This window comes from Panthera uncia, chromosome B1 (assembly GCF_023721935.1).
Source record: "Panthera uncia isolate 11264 chromosome B1, Puncia_PCG_1.0, whole genome shotgun sequence".
NCBI lineage: Eukaryota > Metazoa > Chordata > Mammalia > Carnivora > Felidae > Panthera > Panthera uncia.
This window is the reverse complement of record NC_064811.1, coordinates 158,774,463-158,794,212: the sequence shown is the minus strand read 5'-3', so window position 1 is coordinate 158,794,212 and position 19,750 is coordinate 158,774,463. Positions and strand designations below refer to the sequence as shown.

Sequence of the window (19,750 nt, the reverse complement as noted above, 5' to 3'; positions counted from 1 at the left end):
GGGTTTAATTCTATCTTCTCTATTTAATTCCATTAATTTGTTTTGATTATTGTAGCCTTAAAAAATGTATACATATCAAGTAGTTAAATGGTTCTTCTTTATTCTTCAGCATTATGTTGGCTATTCTGCGTCTTTTGCTTCTCCATATAAACATTAGTTTGCCAAATAAGTTATCAATAACCAGAAAATAACCAACTAGAATTTTTCTTGGGAATGTATTGAATGTATAGATCAAGTGTGGAAGATCTAACATCTCGAAAATATTGAATGTTCATATCCATGTACATGGAATATGTCTCCATTTTTATACATCTTTGAGTTTGTTACATTATAATGACTTTTGCAGTTTTCCTAATACAGGTCTTGTAAATTTGAAACCAATTATTTCTGGTGCTAATATAAATGGCATTGTTTTCAATTTCAAATGCCAATTGTTTATTGTTATATATAAGTACACAATTGACTTTTATATATTAAACTTTCATTATGCTACCTTACATAATCACTTATTGGTTCATATATCTCTTTTTGTCAATTCTTTGGGATAATTTACACAATCATCTCATCTGAGAAGAAAAAATTGTATTTCTTTCTTCCCCAATTTTATATCTTTTATTTCCTGTTCTTATTTCCTGTTCTTAAGGTTTTATATTTAAAATCTTTAGGTATGACTAAAGTCATATGTTTTATGACTAAAACCATTAGGTACCATAAATTTTTATGACTAAAACCATTAGGTATGACTTTAAGTATAATGTTGAAAGAGAAAAGTAGTAAGACTAAACATCCTTGCCTTGTTCCTGATCTTAGCAGGAAAGCTTCTAGCTATATTCTCACTATTTTTTCTTATATTCCTTCAATGTAGTAGGCCATATTAATGTGAAATTCTAAATAAGGTAGAGCAATTTCCTATCTGTATATTTAAAAATGAATTCAAACCTTAGAGAAAGTCACTTTCAAATAAGCATATCTAAATTAAAAATAATAAAAAACACTTACTTCCTGAAAAACAATAAAGGGGATGCAATTTATAAACCTAGGGAACACTAATAATATTCCTTTTTCCTATTTTTCATAATTTTTTTTCATATTATTTTACATTGGAGCTTCTCATCTGTGACCCTCCACCCCCAACACACAAGTGAAATATCACAAAATAAGTTCTTTTTTTTCTCTGAACCCCATGGCTTACTCTCTTCTTGCCACTTGTTCTTTTTTCCTATTTCTCACTCAACTTTGTCTCTTGTTTTACTCTATTTCAATTTATTTTTTCTTAGGTTTTTCCCTAGTCTGTTATGTATTCTTATGTATGCCTTTTTTTTTATTGAGGTATAATCCAGGTGTACAATTTAGTGATTTCATATTTGTATGCATTGTGAAGTGATCACCACAATAATTCTAGTTAACGTACATCATCATATATAATTACAATTTTTTTCTTGTGCTGAGGACTTTCAAGATCTGCTCTCTTGGTAACTTTCAAATATTCAATACAATATTATTAACTATATCATCATATTTACATTACATCTCCATAATTTATTTATATTATAACTGGGGACTTTATCTTTGACAACCTTTACTCATTTCACCCATCATCCCCCCTCCCCCCACCTGTGGCAACTACCAATCTGTTTCTGTATTTATATGCTTGTTTTTAAAAATGCTTGTTTTTAAAAATTCTATCTATGTTGGGATGAGCACAGGGTGTTGTATGGAAACCAATTTGACAATAAATTTCATATTAAAATTAAAAAAATAAAAAATAAACATCTGTATTAAGACAAAAAATAAAATAAAAAATAAAAATTCTATCTATAAGTGAGATCATTTAGTATTTGCCTTCTACTCTCTAACTTATTTTACTTTGCATAATGCCCTCAAGGTCCATCCATGTTGCCACAAATGGCAATATTTCATTGTTTTTATGGCTGAATAGTATTCATATATAATATGAATAATATTTTTTTAATATGAAATTTATTGTCAAATTGGTTTCCACAACACCCAGTGCTCATCCCAACAGGTGCCCTCCTCAATGCCCATCACCCACCCTCTCCTCCCTCCCACCCCCCATCAACCCTCAGTTTATTCTCAGTTTTTAAGAGTCTCTTATGGTTTGCCTCCCTCCCTCTCTAACATTTTTTTTTCCTTCCCCTCCCCCACAATTTTCTGTTATGTTTCTCAGGATCCACATAAGAGGGAAAACATATGGTATCTTTCTCTGCATGACTTATTTCACTTAGCATAACATTCTCCAGTTCCTTCCACGTTGCTACAATAGGCCACATTTCATTCTTTCTTATTGCCACGTAGTATTCCATTGTGTATATAAACCACAATTTCTTTATCCATTCATCAGTTGATGGACATTTAGGCTCTTTCCCTAACTTGGTTATTGTTGACAGTGTTGCTGTAAACATTGGGGTACAAGTGCCCCTTTGTATCAGCACTCCTGTATCCCTTGGGCAAATTCCTAGCAGTGCTATTTCTGGGTCATAGGGTAGATCTATTTTTAATTTTTTGAGAACCTCCACACTGTTTTCCAGATGCTGGTGAGGATATATAACATCTTTTTATCCATTCATTCATAGATGAGCACTTAGGTTGTTTCCATATTTTGACTATTATTTAAAAAATGCTGGGGCGCCTGGGTGGCGCAGTCGGTTAAGCGTCCGACTTCAGCCAGGTCACGATCTCGCGGTCCGTGAGTTCGAGCCCCGCGTCAGGCTCTGGGCTGATGGCTCGGAGCCTGGAGCCTGTTTCCGATTCTGTGTCTCCCTCTCTCTCTGCCCCTCCCCCGTTCATGCTCTGTCTCTCTCTGTCCCAAAAATAAATAAAAAACGTTGAAAAAAAAATTAAAAAAAAATAAAAATAAAAAATAAAAAAATAAAAAATGCTATAATTAACATCTTTAAAAATTAGTGATTTGGTTTCTTTGGATACATATGAAGAAGTGGAATTACTGGATCATATGGTATTCCTATTTTTAATTTTTTGAAGAACATCCATACTGTTTTCCACAGTAGTTGCACCAATTTGCATTCCCACCAACATGAGGGTTCCCTATTCTCCTCTTCCTCACCAACACTTGTTATTTCACATCTTTTTGATAATAACCATTCTAGCATGTGTGGGTAATATATCACTGTGGTTTTGATTTGCATTTCTCTTATGATCAGTAATATTGAGCATCTTTTCAGGTACATATTGGCTATATGTAGGTCTTCTGTTTCTCATTATTAAGTATGATGTTATCTGTGCATTTTTGTAGATTTTCCTTCTATTGAGAAATTTCCCCATTTCTTACTGGATTGGTGATTTTCAATCATATATTGTATATGTTTAGTCAAGTCCTTTTTTCTGAATCTATTGATATATAGTCATATGACTTTTCTTTTTAGCCTAATGGTGTGATAGGTTACAGTCATTGATCTTCAAATGATAACCTTACCTGTATACCAAGAATAAAATCCATTTTATTGTGATATATTATTCTTTTATAATTAGATTTGCTAATATTTTAGAGAATTTTTGCATTTTTGCTAATGAGTGATATTGGTCTGTAGTTTTTTCTTATAATGTCTTTGGTTTTGGTATTGTGATAATGCTGACCTCAGAATGAGTTTGCAAATGTTCCTTCTGCCTCATTTTGTGGAAGAGGTTGTAAATAATTGATATAATTTCTTTCTTAAAAGCTTGGCCAAATTCATGAAAGAAAGGGTGCTGGGTGGCTCAGTTAGTTAAGTGTCTGACTCTTGGTTTTGGTTCAGGTCATGATCTCATGGTTCCTTTGTTCTGACCCCACTTGGGATTCTTTCTCTCTCTCTCTCTCTCTCTCTCTCTCTGCCCTTCCCCTGCTCACGCTCTCTATCTCAAATAAATAAATAAATAAACTTTGTAAAAAAAAAGAATAAGAAAAATAAAATAGTTTATTTTACCTTCCTTTATTCCTTCTCTTTTACTCTTTCTTCTGTACGTATGTCTGAGTTTCTAATCTACATCAGTCTTTTCTGAAGCATTTCTTGCAAAGCAGGTATATTTGTGACAAATTTTCTGAAATTTTGTTTGTTTAAGACAGTCTTTATTTTTCCTTCTTTTTTGAAGTATAATTTTAATGGATACACATTCAAGGTGGCTGTTTGGTTTTTTTCGGCATTTAAATATTTCACTCCCTTCTCTTATTGCTTTCAATGATTTCTGAAGAAAAGTACAACATAATTATCATCCTTGCTCTTCTGTAGATAAGTTTTTTTTTTATTTTCTAGATTTTTTCAAGATAGTCTCTTCATTTTTTTATATTTTCTGCAGTTTGAATGTTATTTCCACATGCATTTTTAAAATGTTTGCCTTGCCTGACATTCTCTGAAGTTTATGTATAGGACCTTTGGGGAAATTGTGTCAATATTGTTTCAAATAGTTTTCTGTCCCTTTCTTTTTTTCTCCTTCTGGTATTCCCATGACATGTATATATTTTTTAATTGTCCCACAGTTCTTGGATATTCTGTTGTATCTTTTTATTATTTTTTCTCTTTGCACTTAAGTTTTGGATTTTCTTATTGACATTTTCTCAAGCTCACTGATTATTTCTTTGGTTGTATACAGATGAGCCCATCAAAGGAATTCATGTCTTCTATATAGTGTTTTAGATTTCTATTACTTAAAATATTTTTTTTTAGAATTTCTATCTCACTGCTTATATTACACATCTGTTCTTTTATGTTGTCTACTTTCCCTAAGCACATTAATCATGGCTGCTTTATATCCTTGGTCTGATACTTCCAACATCTTTGGCATATGTGTCTGGTCTAGACCTTTCTCTGTCTCTTCAAATTGTGATTTTTTTAGCATGGCATGTAACTTATTGTTGACAATCAGACATGATGTACTGATTAAAAAGAACTAACCTCCAACAAAAAAGTTCTTCTATGACAATATATGAGAAAATCTTGGAAAGTAATGACACTCTGATATGTGGGAAGTGGCTGTCTGAATTGATATCCCCCCAAAATCTCAAATCTCCAGATTCATCTGAACCTACAGAAATGGTTCATTTATTTCTGTCAAGAGATGAAATTCCCTGCTTGCTAAAAGATTATACAGAGGTCTGGCACTTGCAAGTTAACATATGCCCCCTAAAATTTTCTCCCACTTTGCTTTCTGCCACTATACCAATAATAAGAATTACAGTATAATTTGACTGGAGATGTTCTGGGCCTGATAAGGAACAAAAGCAATTACACTCCAAAGGAAATGCAAGACTTGCCCCAATAGGGGCAAGAACAGTAGTCATGAACTGAATTCTGAGTTTGTTTTATGAAAGAACTAGAATATAAGGTTGACCTAGAGAATGTTTATTGATTTGAAGGACCTTTATAAGGACACTGACAAAATCCTCAATAGATGTAGCATGTACACTTCTATGATATCTCCTAGAACCATGGGGAAAAAATGGCTCATACCACATGAATACAAATGCCAGAATATTTATGGTAGAAGAAGAGATTATAAGCCTCAGATAAATGGGCATGCTAATTGGATATACTATATAAGGCCTAACCCTAAAAATGGCAGCGCATCACATGAAGGTCCATAAGATATATCATTTATTTGCTTAACTTTACTTAATTAAAAATGCACTAGAAATGGTTAGGAACTTAGTGTAGTCCATGCTTATGGTAGGAGATACTATTACAGATCTGGGTTCATTGATACCCATGGGGGTGACAGAACCATGAGACAATAGAAGTCAATAATGATCAGAAATTATCATAATTAATGGCAAGATACTAGGGCAAACCAGAGGGGCCTTGTCCTCAGAGAATTATGGAAACCTTTCTTATTGGTGAAAAAATATGCAGCCAACACAAGTACTGTTCAATCTATCCAATGAATTGTAATTAACAAAGGATAATCAGGAAGCTGAAAGCAGTTGTCCCAATAAAATGTCACAATTTCTTGCCACATTTCTGGAACTGAGCAAGGTTTTTGACCATGAATCACTAACTAAAGAAGCAGCAGCATCTTAAATACAAAGTTCTCAACAGGATCAAAACAATATAGTTATGTGATGATGATTCTTCCTGTTCTTGACAAGAACTATGGCCATTTCTTCATGTAACTATAGTTTGAAGTAAATGTTCTCCAAACATTTTGAGAACTGTTGGACACAAGGTCCAAACTGATACAAATACTCATAAACCTGAAGACTCATCACTTTCCCTTTTTTAGGACATGGACATATAGGGATCAGATAATAAATGGAATTCTTTCCTAGGATATATTGGGTCTTTGGACTCACCCAGTGGCTATTTCTCCCCTCCTTATGTGTATGTTTGTAATTTATATATATACTGCTTGGCAAAACTGCCACCTAGAACTTTTGATTTGTGGTGTCAAACTGTCTTATGGGTAAATACAAGTGGAGGCCTCTGAAACTTCCCTAGACGGATAAAATATAAAACCAAAAACAATATCACGTCCTGGTGTAAATGGCTTGGATTATTGTCACCTTTAAAATACAGCAGATATAAAGTTAGTGGCCCCCACAATATCTCCATTTAAGTTACTACTCTAGTCTCTACAAAACCAGGCATATCTTGAAGGATGATAATAGGATCCTCAAACTCAAAAGTGTTGTATTTACATTTGCAGTAATTGTGCCAGATGTGTTGTCTTTACTAAAGATTAAGATATGGTATATGGTGTGTGGCTATTCATCAGGCAAATCTGTTCCAGTTCATCTTTATTAGAAAAAAAAAATCATCTGATAGTTATCATATTCACATGGAGTGAATAACAATATACATTTTAGTTTTTCCCAGGACTGGGTTAATTTTCCCATCCTCTTTCGTAAAGTAATCAAACAATATCTGTATTATTTGGACATCTGGAGAATATCACAGTGCTTATCTCTATCAATGATATCATGCTAATGGACCAGATAAGCCAAAATAGCTAGCACTTTGTAGGTATCTATAAGATATATGTGCTCCAGAGGATGAGAGCTAAATACTAGGGATATTCAGTGGCTTGTACATTAATAAATGATTAGGAGTCCAGTTGTTTATGTCATGTCAGAACATCTCCTTTGAAGAAAAGGACATGTTATTTTGTTTTACATTTTCCACTATTAAGATGGAAGTACAACTATTGGGTTTCCTCAGATTCTAGTAACAGCTTATTATATACCTGAAAATATTGTTGCAAGCCATATATCAAGTGATATGAAAGGCTATCAGCTTTCTGTAGGGAAGATAGTAGGTGAGGTCCTTGAAGCTGACTCAGACTGATAAATGCAAGCCCTATTGCTTCAGTCCTATTACCCAGATTAAATGGTATTAGTGCTTTCAGGGGTGGGGAAAGATGCTGAATTATGCTTCTATGCTTTAATAGAAGAATAGCAATGTATACCCCAGGTTTTTGGAATGAAACCATGCCATTTCCAGTAGATAATTCTTCATTTTTAGAAAAATACCTGATGGTGTATTATTACACTCTGAGAAAGAAGTTCTGACCATGAAACAACAACTGATTGTTCTGCCAAGATTTCCAAGTCACAAATTTTGTAAAATCTGAAATAATGCATTATAAGATTGAAGTGGTATATCTGGAATCAAGCAAGAGCCTAACCAAAGCAATGAAAGGATAAGTAGGCTAAACTCCCATATAATTCTCTGGTCTTGCATTGGTACTTCTCCCTAGTTTCACCTATGAATACATGAAAGATTCTCTATGACTAGCTGATAGATCAGCAATGCCAAAGCCTGATGTACAGATGGATGGCTTGGTGTGTGGGTACAAGTCAAATATAAATAATGGCTTTCCTACAGCCACAGTGAGGAATGAGCTTAAAAGACTTTGGTGATGATAAATCTTCCCTATGGGTAGAAATTCTGGTAGGTCAGCTAATCATAATATTGTGTTGAAGAGAGAAAGAGACTGATGTTAAAATATACACTGACTTGTAGGCTATAGTAAATTCCTTGGCCAGCTAGTCAAAAGACAAAAAAAAGAAAGATTGAAAAATCAGGGTTAAGCAGATCATGCGGATGAATATTTGGGAGGAACCATAATTCATGACAATTTCATTTAGAATGTTAACTCTTATCAGAGGGATCAGCCACAAAAGTAAAAACAGACAAAATTATTTGACTGGTTAACATTTGCCAGTCTCCATCATTGCCCACCCAAATGCTGACACATTCACATAAACAAACTAGTTATTGTGGCAGCTATGGACAAGCAGCTACGGAGATTATGCATGGGTTAAACAAGGTGGAATCCCATTTACCAAGGGTGATCTAGTTACTGCCACTGTTTAAAGTCCAATTTGCAGCCTTGGTTGTCAATGTTGAGTCCCATTATGGAATCATAATGTCAACTCTTGTAGAACTGCTTATTTCTCCTTTACATTCTATCAGTTTTTGCCTAATATATTTTGAAGGTCTGTTACTAAGTGTATAAATATTTATAATTGCTATATCTTTTTGCTGTATTGAATCTTTTTTAACATATCATATCATTCTTTGTCTTTTCTAAACTTTTTAAAGTCTATTGTGTCTGATATTAGTATAATGACCTCTGTTCTCTTTCAGTTACTTTTGCATGAAATATCTTTTCCATCCTTTCACTTTCAATTTATTTGTCTTTGGATCTACATTAAGTCTCTTATAAACAGCATATAGTTAAATCGTGTTTTTTTTTAAATCTGTTTTGCCAATTTATGTCTTTTTATTTAAAGTTTAATTTATTTACAGTTAAAGTAATTATGGATAAACAGTGACTTTGTTACTTTGCTGTTTATTTTTGATACACCTTTCAAATAAATTATAAATTTAAATAAATAAATTATAAATAAAAAATAGCTTTTTATTTATATTACTATATTCTTTTGTGTTCACTTGATTTTTTTGTATTGAAATGTTTAAATTCCATCCTCTTTTCCTTTCATGTATATTTGATAGCAGTTTTTTTGTGAAACTGCATTGGGGATACATTTAATGTACTAAAGTTATAACACTCTCATTTGAATTTATACCAGTTTAACTTTAAGAACATACAAAAACTTTGCTTCTTTATTGTACTGTTGTGACCCCTATTATTTGTTGATGTCACAAATTAAATCATTTTACTTTGGATCCCAAAACATAAACTAATAATTATTTTAAGCTCATTAGTCTCTTAAATTGTGTAGAAACAAAATGTGAAGCTACAATCCAAGATTATAATAATACTAGCTTCTAGACTAATAATTGTTTTTTTTTTTATCTATTAGTTCCTTATCATGTAGAAACCAAAAGTAGAGTTACAATTTTTACAATTTTAGCTTTTAAAAATTCACGTGTATATACCTTTTTTGAGATCTTTATTTCTTCACATAGCTTTAAATTGTAATATACTGGCCTTTCAAATTACCCTGCCATACTTCTTTGACCATTTCTTGCAGGGCTGCTCTAGTAATAATGAATTCCTTAGTATTTATCTGGGAATTATTTAAATTCTCCCTTACTTTTGAAGGACAGTTTTGCTAAATATAAGATTCTTGGTTGACAGGTTTTTTGTTGTTGTTTTTCTATTAGCACTCTAAATATATCTGCCATCTGCCTGCTGGTTTCCAAATTTCTCATGAGAAAGCTGCTGATAGTCTTATTTAAGATCTCTTGTACGTGACAACTTACTTCCTTTCCTGCTTTCAAAATTCTCTCTTTGCCTTTGGCTTTTAAGTTTGATTATGATATGTACCAGTGTGAGTCTCTGAGTTCATTTTATTTGAAGTTTGTGAGCTTCTGGATATATTCACATTTTTCATTGAATTTGGGAAGTTTTCAGTAGTTATTTCTTCATATATTCTCTTTTTCTGAAATGCAAAAAGGAGTTCTTCAAGTTGACAAAAAGGACACTAACAACATGAAAAAGTGTAAAAGTATAAAAGTCACTGTAAAAATTAAAATATATTCAAATTCAGAATACTCTAATATTGTAATGTTAGCATGTAAATCACTTTAAACTCTGGTATAAAAGTTAAGGGGTACCTGGGTGGCTCAGTCGGCTAAGTGTTTGACTTCAGCTTAGGTCATGATCTCACAGTTTGTGAGTCTGAGACCCAGGTCAGGCTAGGAACTCACAGTTGGAAGCCTGGGGCCTGCTTTGGATTCCCTGTCTCCCTCTTTTTCTACCCCAACCCCCGTTTGTGCCCTCTCTCTCTCAAAGATAAATAAACGAGCATTTAAAAAAATAAAAAATAAAAGTTAACAGACAAAAGTTTTGAAATTAACTAGATACAAAAATGTGTTAATACATCACATAAAATGATGGAGGTTGTGACATCAATTATACAAAATGTGGGGGAAGGAGAAATTAAAGTGTAGAATTATTTGTATAAGGTCATATTTTGGTTGTTATCAGCTTAAAATAAACTATTATATCTATAAAATATTTTATGTAAGCTTCATCAAACTCACATATAAAAAATTGTAGTAGACACACAAAAGATAAAGACAAAGTAATCAAAGCATAAAAGTATTTTTTAAAAAATCAAGCTACAAAGGAGCACAGCAAGAGAAGGAAAACAGAACAAAGGAACCACCAGTAAACAAGGGGCACAAAGGCAATAGTAAATTCTTACTAACCCATAATTACTTTAAATATAAGTTTATTGAATTTTTATTAAAAAACAACATCAAATGATATACTAGGAAGTATACAGTGATTTACTTTACTTTTAAGGACACACATAGGTTGAATATTAAGGAATGGAAAGAGATTTTCCATGCAGATGGTAATCAAAAGACAGTAGTGTGGCTACACTTCTATCAGAGAAAATATGCCTTAAGTAAAAGATTGTCAAAAAAGACAAGTTATTATATAATGATAAAAGAGTCAAGTCATCAAAAAGTTACAAAAATTGTAATAGAAATGCATCCAAAGTCCAAACTTTTGAATATATAAATGAAATATTAACAAAACTGAAAGAAGAAATAGACAGGAATAGGAAGGAAATGCAGAAAATTCTTAGCAGTGGTGAATGGAACTTAATTAGTGGGTGAAAACTCTTAGTTTTATGCATTTTAAGTATTTGAATTTTATAAAATTGTATTTACTTGTTTTACTTCAAAATGAAAATACTAAACTATTAAGTGTAAAAGCACAAATAACATATAAACTCCATAGATGTAAACTGTTAGAGGTGTGAGTTGATCATAAAGTTTTACTTGTTTTTCATTTTTAATATTTTTGCATCTATTTTATTTTATTTTGGAAAATATGTTCACTTAAAATGAAATGCAAACAGCTTATCATTAAAGTAAAATTTTGGAAAGATGACTAGGATAAGAAATTAAAGTGGCCAAGTCAATTGTTGGTAATTTAATTGTCATATTTTGTATAGAAATTAAAGTGTAGAAATAGGAAATGTGGAAGTGGTGGCGGCAAATGTTTACAAAATAACTAAATGATATAATATTTTTGAAAAATTCTAAAGTCACCCAATGTTGTGAATATGATGGCCATAATATATTGAATCTCATTTAATAAAAATGATTGGTGTCTCGGGGCACCTGGGTGGCTCAGTCGGTTAAGCGTCCAACTTCAGCTCAGGTCACGATCTCACGGTCCGTGAGTTCGAGCCCCGCGTCGGGCCCTGGGCTGATGGCTCAGAGCCTGGAGCCTGCTTCGGATTCTGTGTCTCCCTCTCTCTCTGCCCCTCCCCCGTTCATGCTCTGTCTCTCTCTGTCTCAAAAATAAATAAACGTTAAAAAAAAAAATTAAAAAAAAAAATAAAAATGATTGGGGAAGGCAAAGTATTTATCAGAAAGTCAATATATGAAGGTCGTAAGTAGTAATTTTGTCCTTGACCATTATGCTGCCAAAATTTTCACTATTTTTTCCAACCTATTTCTCATACAGTGTTAATAAACTTAGGAAAAATAATTTTATTCTTTTAAATATATACATAAGATATAAAAACTAACAAATTTATATTTTGTTGTTTGTTTCAGATATGTAATAATTTGGGTAATTGTCATTGTTTTCCTGGCCATAGGCCTCCATATTGTAAATTCCAGATTGGTTCACCAGGGGGAAGTATTGATGATGGAAATGTTCAGAAATCTGGTGAGTAGAAATAAAACTTTTAAAACAAAAATACATGTTGTTTTATTAAATAAAAAATATAATGCTGAGTCTAATCTTTCATGATCACCTGAATAATTAAAAGGGCTATCTTGAATAGTGACTTTAATGAAATTAGTATTACACAATATTTGTAATATTTTCTCAGATACTCAGTTTTCAACATCTTAGTTAAATAAGTTAGAAGATAGTATTCAAGTTTCAATAAATGCCATAGCAAGAATTCAAAACAAATTAAAATATGGAAGAATAAACACTACATAAAAGATTTGAATTTTATATTATTAAAAATTTTGTACACTTAAAAACAGCTATAGCATAGGGTGGTCATTCTGAATGAAATTTGGAAAATACATATGACAAAATATAAATGGAACTAATAATAAATCATACCTTGACTGATGGAGTAAATTTTTATATTTTCTCTTATTTGCATAAATTAAGGCAAGTGTCATATTTGTTGATTCAATCATTCATTCATTCATTATTCCCTATACAAACATGTTAAGTGTCTGGTAAGGCAATAGTATTGAGATCCACATTTCAGAAAGTCCAATCAAGCAACACCATGGAATATGGATTTGATAATATGAGTCTGAATGAAACTATTCATTGGAAAACAATTACCTTAATTATAAGGACCTGAAATAAACAATAAAAGAGAAGATAATGTGTTGCATTATCCTGTTTTTATGAATAACAATGAATAAGGCATGATGGTCATTGATATGGTCATTATATTTGGCACACGGAGAAGAATGGGTAATGATAATATATCTACTTTGCAAAAATAATTGAAGGATGGACACAGCATGAAGATAATGTATTTAATTTTGTATAAATAGAGTTTGGGTTACATGTTAAAGAATCCATGTGAAAACATCTATGGGAATCCATGGGAATTTGATAACATTGCCAACTAAGTAGTGACATCAGGGACTGATAATCCTTAATTTACAGTTATCTTATATTGAAAGTAATTTCTGGAAAGGTAAAAATATGTACATTTTTATGTGTGATGAGATAAGAGATTTGGATATAAATTCTGGATGCAACAGTAGAGACATAATCTCTAAAATAATTGTTAATCCTTGAAAAAAAGATGACAAAAAGGAGTAGTCACAATGATTTATTTTTCTGGTCATGAAAGATTACTATAAAATTACATGAGATATTTTCATCAGGTAATAATATACAACTATGATCTTTGACCTAAGGAAAACACATGAGATTCACCATTGTAGGTTAGTGAGATAATCAACCATTCCTGCAGGCATGTAATGGGTGGTTCAAATGAAAATTAGAAAGAAAGAATGTACAGAAAAGATATTTGAAAAATTATGACCCCAAATTTCTGTAACAGGGTGAAAAAAGCTTACACTCAGATATAAGAAACTAAATGAAACTTAATAAGGATAATGTAAAGAAATTTACACTTAAAACAATCATAATCAAACTTCTGAAAACCATTGGTAAAATAAATAAATAAATAGCTTGAGTTAGTCTTTTAATTATCCTACAGTATAGAGAGGAGATCAACAAAACCTCTCTCTCCTCCAGAAGCAACTAAAAAGGTGGACAAAACCTGTCAAACCAACCATTTCAGTACTGTGTAAATCAGCCAAAAGCTAATAAAAAGTATTTATTCATGAAATCCACTTCAATTAACAAGAGTGTAAATTTGTGGTAATCCTTCCCTGAGGCTGTTCTTATTTCTTCAGTCCCAGCTCTGTCAACATGGTAATTTAACTAGGACACAGCAAGATATGAAAACCATTAGCTTCCTCCCACCCAAGTATGTAGGAGGAAGAAAGGGATTACTTGATTCATTGGAGTATTGTCAACTACACTGGCAATCAGTTTATCAGGATAACATGGGGGACTTGCTGTACAGAGATAGCAGAACTTTTATGACAAGCAACAAACTAGGGAGTAACTATAAATTTAACAGGCCTAACACACCCACATGTCCATCAGTGTATCCTCAACTGATGGAGCCTGTGTACAACACAGAGGAGATTCAAGAGATACAGGTGGAAGGTAAAATACAAGCTAAGCTTGAAAATGACCTGAAGTTTGAATGAGTTCCCTAATGCACATAAAAATCTAGTAGCAGAAAGTGAAGACAAGTGTTTGCAAAGCAAACAAGCTTTGGCTGAAAACAAAACTGAAGACACAAGGATGGCCCAGACAAAGAAAATTAAAGAAATTTAAATAAAAAACAGCATAAACAAGAGCCATACATTGCAGACTAAAAAGCTGTAGCATATTTTGTTATATGTAAGTGATGGATCACTTGGTTCTACTCCTGAAACCTATACTACACTGTATATTAACTAATTTGGATTCAAATAAGTAAATTAAAAAAGGGAAGTCCTAGCTAATACAGTAGGACAAGAAAAGGAAATAGGAATTATAAAAATTTTGAAGAAATAGTACTGTTTGTGTTCTCAGATGACATGATGGTCTATGTATAAAATCCAAAATAATAAAAAAAAAAACCTCCTAGAACTAATTAACATTTATAGCAAGGTTGCAAGATATAAAATTAATATATATACTGGGTGCCTGGGTGGCCCAGTCAGTTAAGTGTCCGACTCTTGGTTTCAACTCAGGTCACAATCTCACGGTTCATGAGTTTGAGCCCTATGTGGGGCTCTGTGCTAACAGCAGGGAGCCTGCTTGGGATTCCTTCTCTCTCCCTTTGTCTCTGCCCATTCCCCTCTTGCCTACACACACGTGCTCTTTCTCCTCTCTCTCTCAAGATAAACTCTAAAAAAATTAAAAAAGTAAAATTAATGTACAGAAGTCAAATCACCTTAGTGGGCTGAATTGCATATTGTTTTTCTTGAAGTGGTGGAAGAAGTGAACAATGGTAAAAACCTCTATGTTTGGGTTTGGGGTTTCTACTAACTCATAAGTAGTAGCCAATCCCTGGCCTTATGGTCAGAGTCCAAGGGCAATGGAAACTTGACCTATTAAAGGTATGCCTGTATGGGGGCATGGCCCTATGGAGATTTGAGGAGTGACTTAAAGTAGGACATGTTGATGCTCATCAGAATCCCCTTGCAAATTCAGAAGGTGATCGAATTGATAATCAGATATTCCCATGTGATTCCTTGTGATGGCCACCTAGGTCCACAAAATAAAGGTATATAGGGATATTGCAGCAATGCAAAGATGGACTGAATTCAGACACATTCTTCTTGCAACCTCTGAGGCACGAAATGCCAATAAGAGCTCTTCTGTCTGTCACTAAAACAGACAAAGACTGCAGATGGATATGTGGCAGGTTCCCTGGTGGGAAGGTCCTGATCATATCCGACAAGTGAGACTGATGCTGGTAGCCCTGGGAAGCTACACATGGGTCCTAACAGAGATAGACTCTGGCCTGGGGTTTGCTTGCTTGGTGGTAGATTCAAATGCTCAGAGTGCTATTAGGAAACAATAACAAAAACAAAACCTGAAACAGAACTTTTTCACCAATTTGAATTGTTGACCATCACTTGTTTAGACCAAGAAACACATTTTACAGTCTATAATGTCAAAACTATGGGCAGAGAGATATTCTCCTCAGACTACTAGTTTGATAAAGAATTGGAAACATTGTCTAAAATGGAGGGAGATAAAGGCACTAGGTCTTAGACACCTTCATGTGGGTATGCTCACACTCAACATGAGTGAGACTAAAAAGAGTGCCCCCTCTTGGTAGATTTCCCTGTTTTTCTAGTGTATCCAAGTCTGCAAATACAAGGCAAGGAACAAGCATAATTCCTAAGTAAGAAACCAAAAGTATATGTTGTCTTTATATCAGAATTCCGAAAGGCCTTGATGGGGAAGAATGTACCTTTACCCCATCTGGCAAAATTTAGGCTAACCATAAATGCAGCTATATTGCCTGTGGGTAAAGATAGTCCACTAGTTCTGTACCTTTTTAATTTTACCCTATGTGAACAAGAGTGAACTGAGGGGAAAGGACTTTCTAGATAGACTAGCATTGTTGCCTGAAAGCTAGATCAGCACAGTAAGCAAGCTTAATGTACCTTCCAAAGCTGGAACAATTTGTGTGTAAATGGAAAGAAGGGGGAGTAATTGTAAAGGATAGAGGAATGAATAATTGGGTTATTTAATGAGAGAAATCCAATATTACATTAACAGCTCAAAAGGGACTAAACCAGAGATGATACTGTCTTAGCTTGATGGTATTAGATGCCTGAAAGAACGAAGCCCTAGTCTAGATGCCACATAGGGCTATTACACAGAGAATTTGCCTCTAACAGCATTCCAATATTTGGGCTCAGACCATCTCACTAATTCCTATCTAGCATGTTCAGTTAATATTGCTTGAAGGGCAGATTTATACCCTTCTGTTTTATAAAACCAAGTACGGGTTACATTCCCCTCAGATACAATGTTCATCTCCATAATAGCATCAGGTAAAAGAGATGCAACCATTTCACATAAAGCTTTTTTATGTATACCAATTTCATAATCTTATCAGCCCTCATGTTTTTATGTTCTCCCAATCTACTTTAGCTCACATCAAGACTTCACCAATGTGTTTTTGGTACCACACTCCCTAGGGTTTCTGTATCAAGGAGTCTTGGAAATTTCTCCCCCTCATTTCCTGACCATTTTACCCATTCTTGTGAAAAAGTCTTTGGGAGACATCCCTAGTGAGAAATCAAGCCGAGGGATTCAGGCCCTTTTGTCCACCTTTAACTCAATCAACCTGCTTAACCACTACCACAAGCACAAGTGATTTATGGTCTTATTTCTCATTGTAATCTCCACCTTAATGCTTTTTAAAATTTTCCAAACTGAGAAAAATATAATGAGCTTGTTCAGGAACTTCAATATTGGGGGACCAGCAGGAGGTCCCTTTTGTTTACCCCACCTCTGGTAGTGCAATATTAAAACCTTTGTTTTGGAGCACCTGGGTGGCTCAGTCAGTTAAGTGATAGACTTTGGCTCAGTTCATGATCTCATAGCTCATGAGTTCAAGCCCCACGGAGGGGTCTGTACCATCAGTGCAGATCCCACTTTGGATTCTCTCTACCCCTCTCTCTTTTCCCATTCCCTGCTCGCATTTTCTCTTTCTCTCTCAAAAATAAACAAGCATTAAGAAAACACCTTTGTTTCAACCCCATCAATGTCTGTTTTATTCACCCCACTTATTAATTGCTATCTAAGGATTTCCACCATTCTGGGATCCATTTACAGTTGCACCAAATCCATAAAATACTTAGGAATAAATCTAACCAAAAAGGTGAAAAATCTATACACTGAAAAATATAGAAAGCTTATGAAAGAAATTGAAGAACACACACACACAAAAAAAATGGAAAAAGATTCCATGCTCCTGGATAGGAATAACAAATATTGTTAAAATGTCGATACTACCCAAAGCAATCTACATATTCAATGCAATCCCTATCAAAGTAACACCAGCATTCTTCACAGAGCTAGAACAAATAATCCTAAAATTTGTATGGGACCAGAAAAGACCCCGAATAGCCAAAGTGATCTCTAAAAAGAAAATCAAAGCAGGAGGCATCACAATCCCAGGCTTCAAGCTATACTACAAAGCTGTAATCATCAAGACAGTATGGTACTGGCACAAGAACACTTAGATCAATGGAACAGAATAGAGAACCCAGAAATGGACCCACAAACGTATGGCCAACTAATCTTTGACAAAGCAGGAAAGAATATCCAATGGCATAAAGACAGTCTCTTCAGCAAGTGGTGCTGGGAAAACTGGACAGCGACATGCAGAATAAACCTGGACCACTTTCTTACACCATACACAAAAATAAACTCAAAATGGATGAAAGACCTCAATGTAAGACAGGAAGCCATCAAAATCCTCAAGGAGAAAGCAGGCAAAAACCTCTTTGATCTTGGCCCCACCAACTTCTTACTCAACACATCTCCAGAGGCACAGGAGACAAAAGCAAAAAAGAACTACTGGGACCTCACCAAAATGAAAAGCTTCTGCACAGTGAAGGAAACAATCATAAAAACTAAAAGGCAACTGACAGACTGGGAGACGATATTTGCAAACGACATCAGATAAAGGGTTAGTATCCAAAATCTATAAAGAATTTATCCAACTCGACACCAAAAAAACAAATAATCCAGTGAAGAAATGGGCAAAAGACATGAATAGACACTTCTCCAAAGAAGACATCCAGATGGCCAACGGACACATGAAAAAATGCTCAACATCACTCATCATCAGGGAAATACGAATCAAAACCACAATGAGATACCACCTCACACCTGTCAGAATGACTAATATTAACAACTCAGGCAACACCAGATGTTGGCGAGGATGCAGAGAAAGAGGATCTCTTTTGCATTATTGGTGGGAATGCAAGCTGGTGCAGCCACTCTGGAAAACAGCATGGAGGTTCCTCAAAAAACTAAAAATAGAACTACCGTATGACTCAGCAATTGCACTACTAGGCATTTTATCCATGGGATAGAGATGTGCTGTGTCAAAGGGACACATGAACCCCAATGTTTATAGCAGCACTATCAACAATAGCCAAAGTATGGAAAGAGCCTAAATGTCCATCAATGGATGAATGGATAAAGAAAATGTGGTATATATATATATATATATATATGTACACACACATATACATATATATATATATACATACATATATTTGAACTACATGGATGGAACTGGAGGGTATTATGCTAAGTGAAAATAGTCAGAGAAAGACAAAAATCATATGACTTCACTCATATGAGGACTTTAAGAGACACAATAGATGAACATAAGGGAAGGGAAATAAAAATAATATAAAAACAGGGAGGGGGACAAAGCAGAAAAGACTCATAAATATGGAGAACAAACTGAGGATTACTGGAGCGGTTGTGGGAGGGGAGATGGGCTAAATAGGTAAGAGGCATTAATGAATCTACTCCTGAAATCATTGTTGCACTATATGCTAACTAATTTAGATGTAAATTTTTAAAAATAAAATTAAAAAAAAGAAAAAGTACATACAATATAATTCTATTCACATAAGGTTTAAAATCTGTCAAAAATTGATTCATGTAGTATTTCTCTTTTGGAAGGATAATTACTGGAAAAAATCAGGTTGAGTGTTCTGAGGTACTCATAATATCCTGAGCCCTGGATTTGGTGTTGACTATATGGTTGTGTTTAATTTAGAAAATTCTTTGAGCTGTATAATCATGGCATGCATCAATTTCTGTTTTTATGTTATACTCCAGTAAAAATTCACTAAATAATAATAGAAGAAATCAAGATACTTGTAAACTTTGGAAAGAAATATTGATTAGAAAATATTGAGGATTCTCTTGGATTCTGGCAGGATATGTTTTGAGATAGCTCTCCATCTATCAATTCACCCATGCATCACTCAATCACTCATTTGGTTAGTTTTTATTTTTACAAAAAAGGAGATCCTAAAATATATATTCTACTTGAGTTGTTCATTCCCTATATCATTGAATTTATCAAAGTCTATCTCATTCTTTTTAGTAGTGACACGGTATCACATTGTATGGATATCTCATAACTTAATTTAGCCCTTGTCCTGTTGATGGAACTTTATGCTATTTCTCTTTTTCTATC

General features: G+C 33.7%; 1 protein-coding gene across 4 annotated transcripts in view; it reads left to right on the top strand.

The window, feature by feature from the left end:
- LOC125923287 (disintegrin and metalloproteinase domain-containing protein 18-like) overlaps positions 1 to 19,750 on the top strand; it is a 143,694-nt gene that overhangs the window by 110,213 nt on the left and 13,731 nt on the right. For 3 of the 4 annotated variants that reach the window (XM_049631470.1, XM_049631471.1, XM_049631469.1), the window contains one exon: positions 12,000 to 12,114. In XM_049631470.1, the coding sequence (XP_049487427.1) occupies positions 12,000 to 12,114 (115 nt within the window). Of the gene's footprint in view, positions 1 to 11,999; positions 12,115 to 19,750 lie in introns of those variants that run through there. The other variant, XM_049631472.1, reaches the window with a different exon arrangement.